The following is an 8,116-nucleotide window of genomic DNA, read 5'->3' as shown; positions in this document are numbered from 1 at the left end:
AAGATAAGTATTGAAATGTGTATCAAAAATTATACATGTGGTCCAAATTTCCATGCTGTAACTTCAAAAACGAAATAGTAGGTCAGTAGGTCAAAATTTAGACAATTCAAGATGAGCATTGAAATCTGTATCAAACATTATACTTGTAGTTCAGATTCCTTTGCCATTCCTTAAAAACAAATAAGTCTATGTAAAACAAGGGACAACCCGGACGTGGCCTAAATTGACCACAGGGTCATGAAATGAACAATCTTGGTAGAAAACCACTACAGCATGCCATAAACTAAACATTAAAGCTCTGGGGCCCGTTTTATCATCGAGGTCGGTCGTAAGGCCGGTCGCATCGTAAGACAGATATTTAAGATTTTTTCTGCGACTACGGCCGAACCGTTTTATGAAAACGGTCGTACGTCTTCGGTCGCAGCTAAGACAGTTTTCCGTCGTACGACCTAAAAAACAGTGATGCAGTCTGAAATGTAAACATCCGGGTCACGTGACTTATGTCAAAAATCGTCTGTATCTAATGACAAGATGTCAGCTACAAAAGTAAAAACAAGCAGAAAGAGTAACTGGCAAGTAAACGAAGTCAGCGTCCTTGTCAACGGATGCACAGACAATGTGTCTACCATTTATGGTAGGCACGGAGACACAAGTGAAAAGGAAAAGGGGCAGTTCTGGAGGGATATTTGTGAAAGGTTTATTTTTCATTTCGTATTTCCGCGTCGAAATATCTTTCTATATTTCTAAAGTACTGTGACTGATCCTATTGTTGACAAAGACATTCGTTAGCTGAACAATTTTTTTTATTTAACGTCGCACCGGCACATGATAGGTCATATGGCGACTTTCCAGCTTTAATGGTGGAGGAAGACCCCAGGTGCCCCTCCGTGCATCACACAAGCGGGCACCTGGGTAGAACCACCGACCACCGACCTTCTGTAAGCCAGCTGGATGGCTTCTTCACATGAAGAATTCAACGCCCCGAGTGAGGCTCAAACCCACATCGATGAGGGGCAAGTGATTTGAAGTCAGCGACCTTAACCACTCGGCCACAGAGGCCCTTTAGCTGAACAAATGTTTTTTAAAATAGCGTCATACAGTATAGATATAATAACTGCCTTTTGACTGTCGCCGTTCCTTCACGTCTTAGAAGGATGACAACTTAAAAATATCGTATAATATACATACATGGATATCTATAATATATACTGGTTTGCGACCCAGAATTTCGGACAACCCAGAAATTCGGACAGTCGTGTAAGTACATATCCTAAAATAAGTCATCCTGATAAGCCAAATGAGTAAGGCTACAATTATAAGGATTACAGTAGTGTTGTGCAAATAATTTCTTAATACAATGCAAGTTTAGGTTTAGCTAGTTTCGGATGACCAGTCTTGGGCTTGTGTCGACACTCGCCCAATGAAATAGCCAGCCGGTGTCTCATTGAACCAAATAAGTCTGTAGGCTACCACATATGCTACCACATATGTATATATTTTTCATTCCTTTTAACTATCATGGTTTACCACAACATGCAAAAAATTTAAAATCAATAAATAGCTGCCTGCATGCTAATCTTCAAAAGACGAAGGTTCGAGATCTGAATCGAGAGAAGAGGCATACTGATTTCTTCATTTGCAAATGCTGTAATTTGTGTTTGTGAACACAAACACTGTTCAGATAGATCTACAAATGACCGATGAATTATAGAATTATGTAATCAGTTATAATAAAAACAAACTTGAAAGTGTCATGTATAATAAATACAAGACAAGACAAGACACGATAGGTTTAATTTTAAGTCAACAAGGCATATAAGATATAACAAAACAACATAAGCTCTGACTGAGTTTTTAACTGACTACACTAGCTGACTTTTTTTTTTACAATTAAACCAATAGTATTTTTATATTTTTGTATGGTCAGATTTATAAGTAGATAAATACTAAGTTTGACCTTCAGTTTGTACCCAATGCACTCATTTAATATCGGACCTTTAATATTTTCTTCCAGAATTAACAGTATTGGAGGGTCAGACAGGCCGGTAGAGGAGGTGATGAAAAAATGGAAGGATTTGAAGGTATACTCTTTGAATTTCATTTCATGATCTAAAAATTGATGAGGAATTATAAAATACAGAAAATCTCTGCGGGGTCAGTCTTATTACAAAAGATCTATTTCTTTAGCTCTTTGTTCCTCATTTAATAATTTACTCAACTATATATAGTAACCATACAGTGGATCCCAGTTTAAACCCTCATCTAGAATTACAAGTTTCAACTTCCTGGAAACTGATTCAGCTAACTGGGCTGGCAATAAAATATATGTTTTATATATTTTTGTTAACATTTATATTTCAAACATCATTACAATGTCTTATGAAGAGTCAGACAAAGAAGAAGGAGCAGATCAGGAGGAAGGAAATGGGGAAGACAGGTGGAGGTGGGGCAGTGAATTCACTGAGAGATTGGGAAGAGAAGGTATCAAAGATTGGTAACTTATAATTTTAAGAAGTGTTTCATTGAGGAATCCTTGAGGATGCTTATTTTTTCTTGTATTTTAATATTAATGATAATTGGAGAATAATATTCAAAAGCTAGAAACAAATCACCAACATTATTACAATAGCTGAAAGGAGCTAAGGTACAATTATTGAGAAGTAAATTTGAAGTTTCTGTAGTCTTAACTTAACACCTTTTAAAGAATTTTATGATTGTACTCCATTCTTTCTGCTTATTTCCAGATAATATCAGTCATACCTTCTGCCGTAATAGATGGACTCAATGATGGACAGGACATTTTCAAAAAGAATGCTGAAGGTTGTAGCATTTGAACAGCTTTGAATTTTTTTTTCAAATAAAGGAATATAGATAATAAATCATATGTTGCGGTGTGTAAATTAAAAAACTCCTTTACTGGTAAAGGGTAAATTAACAAATGAGCCACGCCATGAGAACAACAACATAGTGGCTTTGTGACCAGCGTGGATCCAGACCAGCCTGTGCATCTATACAGTCTTGTCAGGCTCTATGCTGTTTGCTAACAGTTTCTCTAAATTGCAATAGGCGTTAGAAGGGAATAGCATGGATCCTGACCATACTGCGCGGATGCACATGCTGGTCTGTATACATGCTGATCGCAAATCCACTATGTTGGTTTTCTCATGGCGTGGCTCAAATATTTCATTTGGTATTTTGTTATTGTCTTGACAATTGTCACATAAAACAAACCCATCTTAATTAAAACAACTTTATAGGTGCAAGTTTGAAAGTACTAGAAAATAGAACTGCACTTAACCCCATCGGAGTATATTCAGCTGAAAACAGTTATTTCGAATTAACAGGAAGCATTTGCATTTACTTTTAATTTTATAGTATGAAATTAATTTACAGAGTATACAGATGGTTTAACTTGTGTTTGTGGTCACCAAGATTAAACATCCATTCATCTTTATCAATCGATGATACTGTTATTATGTTTTATGTCACTTTTTTAAGAAGCAAATTGTATAAGTTGCCACTTTTTAATCTTAATACAGGTTTAACTATAGATATACCCTTTTCATTTCTATTTAAGTTACATGCTGTAACTGTTTCATCTTTGCACTCATTCAACATACTTAAGAGGATTTCGTCTAATAATCAGAAAGCTGAATGAGAATTGCATTATGTCACATGAGTTTGAAATTCTACCAATAAGAAAGACTTCATATATATGTAGAAGTATACACAGCTTCAAAAAGGTTTCTTCGATATTTCAATTCCAAAGTTTAGACATTTAGTTAGCCTTCATTAGGGAATAAAATGTCTGCATACAGTAAAAACACGGGTCATTATTAAGTGATGTATAAAGTGTTTATTTTGTATAAAGTGGGTATATATTATTTTCTTGATGACAGTCATCCATGGTCTTATTGGCTGAATTTTAAACTCCTGTGATTATATTATATATTAAGAGACTGAAATAGACTGAATTATATATCTTTGTCTGTCATTCACTGTAAGAGTAAATATTTATTACCAACTATCAATAGGTGTCAAGGAAACACGTGTGCAACCAAGTACGAGTGAGACCGTTGTGCAGGTGGAGGGGGAGGAGACAGTGGTAATCCACCCAAGTACTATTCATGTACAGGTATCTATATAATGTTATCAAGGGCTGTCCTTTGATTGAGAAATGGCTAAAAGTTAAAAGTACATATTATTTAATTCAGATGCATGCAAGCAGAAAAATGTCAGGTGGAAATGAAGTCCTTATGAAATCCCCCAAAATTCAGCTATGTTCACACTTTAGTTTGTCTGTTAAGGATTAGAAAGCAATGGTACAAAATGCCCAAGCAAAAGATGAATTATTTAAAGTTTTAATGGCCCATTCAACATATGTGGCGTCTCATTCAAGTGTTTATATATAGGTATAGCACCTATATATGAGACATTTTTCAGTATCTTGCAAATTGAGTTAACATGTCTGATAATAAAATTTGACGTCATAGCTTGTTAATGTAAAACTGTGGGAAATATAATTCCATCCCGAAAAAACTTATCTCTATGAAAGAGGATTCCATCTGATAAGGACCTAATATCATTCCATTTTCTTGGAATTCATGCAATAACTTAACAGTCTGTATCTTCCTAATGTCCTTTTTTGTAAAAGACACATCTGAATGAAAAATGCTTGTATTGCAGGTTGAAAGCAGAAAAGAAGTTGTAGATGAAGTGAGAGACAGCAAGAAGAGGAAAAGGTATTTTTACTTTTTAACAAACTATCAGTGACTTCGATTGGTTTATCGTCTAATTTATCACAGTTAACTAATGAAGCATCTGAACTCTAAACCTTGGTAAATGAGAGGATAAATCACAAGAAGGCCTTGATTATTTTCATTCTGACATGCTCATTGACATACCTTAATAAATATTATGCTGGACTTTATTTTCCTGTGGAGAAATGTAATATAGACGTCATGTGGCAATTTGACATCATAATTGATGTCATAATGTTCTCTTACGGGTCTGCGCATATGGACCTTGTATGTAAAATAGGTAAAACTAGAGTTGTCACAGGAGTGACGAATTATACTCCCACAATATGACATTGTCACAGAATTAAGCGGTTTTTAGGCCGAACTTGCTTGACCTTTGACCTACTGACCACAAAATCATTAGAGGTCATCTGCTATTTATGATCAACCTCCCTATAAAGTTTCATGATCCTCCGCCCAAGCGTTCTCAAGTTATTGTCCATAACAGGTTTAAATGACCTTTGACCTTTTGAACTCAAAGTCAATATGGGTCATCTGCTTGACATGACCAACCTCCAGATTAAGTTTCTTGATACTAGTCCCAAGCATTCTCAAGTTATTGTCCGAAAGCTGTTTAAATGTTCCGGGTCACTGTGACCTTGACCTGTGACCTACTGACCTCAAACTCAATAGGTGTCATCTGCTAGTCATAACCAACCTCCCTATCAGTTTTCATGATCCTAGGCCCAAGCATTCTCAAGTTATCTTCCAGAAACTGTTTAACTGTTCCAAGTCACTGTGACCTTGACATTTGATCTACTGACCTCAAAGTACAACTTGACCTGTATTTCATGATGTTACACATGTGTACCAAAATTTATGATCCTAGGCCCAAGCATTCTCAAGTTATCATCCGGAAACCATTTAACTGTTCCGAGTCACTGTGACCTTGACCTTTGACCTACAGACCTCAAAGTCAAACCTGACCTGCATTTCAGTTTATGATCCTAGGCTCAAGCGGTCTAAAGATATCATCCGGAAACCATTTAACTGTTCTGAGTCAATGTGACCTTGACCTTTGACCTACAGACCTCAAAGTGGAACTTGACCTGCATTTCATGATGTTACACCTGTGTACCAAAATTTTTGATCCTAGGCCCAAACGTTCTCAAGTTATCATCCGGAAACCACTTAACTGTTCCGAGTCCCTGTGACCTTGACCTTTGACCTACAGACCTCAAAGTAGAACTTTACCTGTATTTTTTTGATGTTACACCTGTATACCAAAAATATTTAAATTGGTCAAGCCTTTCTTGAGTTATCATCCGGAAACCATGCAAAACCAACAGGCCAGCCGACCGCCAAGCTCACTCCTATATACCACCCCCAAACTTTGTTTTGTGGGGGTATAATGATGAGAATTTAAGGCTGTATCAATAAAGAATACACTGAATATGAACTTAACTACATTGTAGCTAGGACATCTTTTAGGGCCTTATTGTTGAAATCTGTTTGAGAGAAATAAACTTAGTGTTGCATTTGAAAGTTGGCTATGTCATTAAGATATGATTATCTTTTGTAGTGTTTACTTAAAGGTGGATAATCAGATTTTGGCCATGTAACGGATTTGTTCGAAACTTTAGCATCTGATCATTTACACTCATTTATGTTCACTTAACACTTAATACAAATTAGATTTTCACTGGAGGTATTTTTAAAATTTCATTTTCCTATCCTGGTTGCCCAACCAAGATAGAGTTATTTTATCATAAGTATAAATTTGATAAACATACTTTGCTGGAGGAAATGTATAAATATTAGACATATTGTAATATATTTGTAAAATATTTGCATTAAAAATTATGTATTTAGATGGAATTCATTAGAAACGCAAGTTTGAAAAATTATTATTACCTCCCTTTGCCTATCTTGGTTGCGCAACCAAGATAGATTGGAAATAAATGAATTCAGAAGCTACACACAGCTTTTAAACTTGCATTTTGATTCAGATTGTTCAATAGTTGATATGTCTATCAAATGCAAATGTAAAACTAGACATTGTATCGAAATAAAAAGAAATACCCAGCTTTTTATATACTTTCATATTAAAGGGGAGTAATTACAAAATTTTATAAAAATAATAAAATATACATTTCAAATAGGAATCTAACTCTTTGTAATCGGTCTTTTTGTTCCTTAAATAATTCTCTACCAGAATATACAAAAAGTAAAAAATGTCATTAAATGTTGTTTAAATGTGATTGACCACCTTTAAGTTGTTTCTTGTTTTATTTCATTAGATCATTGACTGAGTTAGAAGAGGCTCAGTTAAACTTCTATGAAGAAAACACTGCACTCTGCAGAAGTCAGAGGAAGGTTGCAGAGCAGCAAGTGAAAACCCTTGCTGTGCAAGAGGAGTTTTTTAAGTTAGCAACCAAGACACTGGCAGAAAAGAATGACTTGTCCGGCATCCTGGATCTTTTTACAGAACAGTAAGTTTACTGTACTTTAAATGTCACAATTCATTAATATTTATAAGGTTAACAATAAGCATTATTATACCTCTCTTTTGTCTACAATGATAAAATCCAATTACCCAATACAGAGATATTTTGACTACCAAAAACATTATTTTCAACCTTTTTGTCATGTGACCAAGTGAAAGTAACTGTCAGGTCATGTGACCACACTTACATTTTGAATGTTGTATAAATTATTTTACCAGAAACATAGAATTGTTTAGGCTTTACAATGTTAGATTTGAAATAAATGATACTAAGAAGTTGATATTCAAATTGAAAAAGACTACAACATGCAATTTTCAAATTTATTATCATTTTTCAAAAGAATTTTCACCCATTGATATTGAAGGAAATCCCGATTTAAAACAATTTTTGTCTTAATCTATGAAAATTTTGTATTGAGCAGAAATGGATATCGACAAATTTCAACATGTTGATAGCAAAATATGATATCAACAAAGGAAAGCGTGTGATCAGTGACAAAATTACATTATAGCTAGCCTGATATCAAATCTTTATAAACAGATCTTTACCTTGTATTCATAGTTTTATGCAACAACAGTAATTTCAAATTATTTCATTTCCTTTAATTTGATTTAAAACACACAGTTTTATATCTATCAAGTCACATTCACACACTATTTAATTCCGTTCTTTAGATTTGCATGAAATGTGCAATTAAGTCGCAAGCATTTATGCCGTATTTAAAAAAAGTACAAAAAAGATAGATTTTCAACACTATGTTCTTATTTTCTTGTTTACTTCAGATAACAGAGGACAGCATATAAAGGAGGATGAAATTTCATGTACACAGTTTAAAACTCAGATATTATAAAGTAAATCTTGTAGCACTTA

The 8,116-nt window shown here is 34.5% G+C and overlaps 1 protein-coding gene across 2 annotated transcripts; it reads left to right on the top strand.

The window, feature by feature from the left end:
- The first annotated feature begins 513 nt into the window (after positions 1–513).
- On the top strand, positions 514–8,116 carry LOC123528057 (uncharacterized). Of its 2 annotated transcripts, none has more exons than XM_053543204.1 (8): positions 514–695; positions 2,015–2,081; positions 2,386–2,481; positions 2,745–2,820; positions 4,035–4,135; positions 4,687–4,742; positions 7,040–7,231; positions 8,029–8,116. In XM_053543204.1, the coding sequence occupies exons 1-8, from the start codon at positions 532–534 to the stop codon at positions 8,030–8,032; spliced, it is 756 nt and encodes a 251-aa protein (XP_053399179.1). In that variant the 5' UTR covers positions 514–531; the 3' UTR covers positions 8,033–8,116. The 2 variants fall into 2 exon arrangements, with proteins under 2 accessions (XP_053399179.1, XP_053399180.1); XM_053543205.1 differs by lacking the exon at positions 514–695 and adding an exon at positions 1,124–1,257.

Source organism: Mercenaria mercenaria, chromosome 5, assembly GCF_021730395.1.
Source record: "Mercenaria mercenaria strain notata chromosome 5, MADL_Memer_1, whole genome shotgun sequence".
In the NCBI taxonomy this organism is placed as follows: Eukaryota; Metazoa; Mollusca; class Bivalvia; order Venerida; family Veneridae; genus Mercenaria; species Mercenaria mercenaria.
The sequence above is the reverse complement of the archived record's forward strand: the minus strand, read 5'-3'. Positions and strand labels throughout refer to the sequence as shown.

Excerpts from the sequence above, each read along its gene's own strand:
- LOC123528057 (XM_053543204.1), top strand. The coding sequence starts at position 532 with ATGTCAGCTACAAAAGTAAAAACAAGCAGAAAGAGTAACTGGCAAGTA. Across the intron at positions 696-2,014 it reads TGGAGGGATATTTGTGAAAG|AATTAACAGTATTGGAGGGT; the intron begins GTTTATTTTTCA and ends ATTTTCTTCCAG. Across the intron at positions 2,821-4,034 it reads TTTCAAAAAGAATGCTGAAG|GTGTCAAGGAAACACGTGTG; the intron begins GTTGTAGCATTT and ends AACTATCAATAG.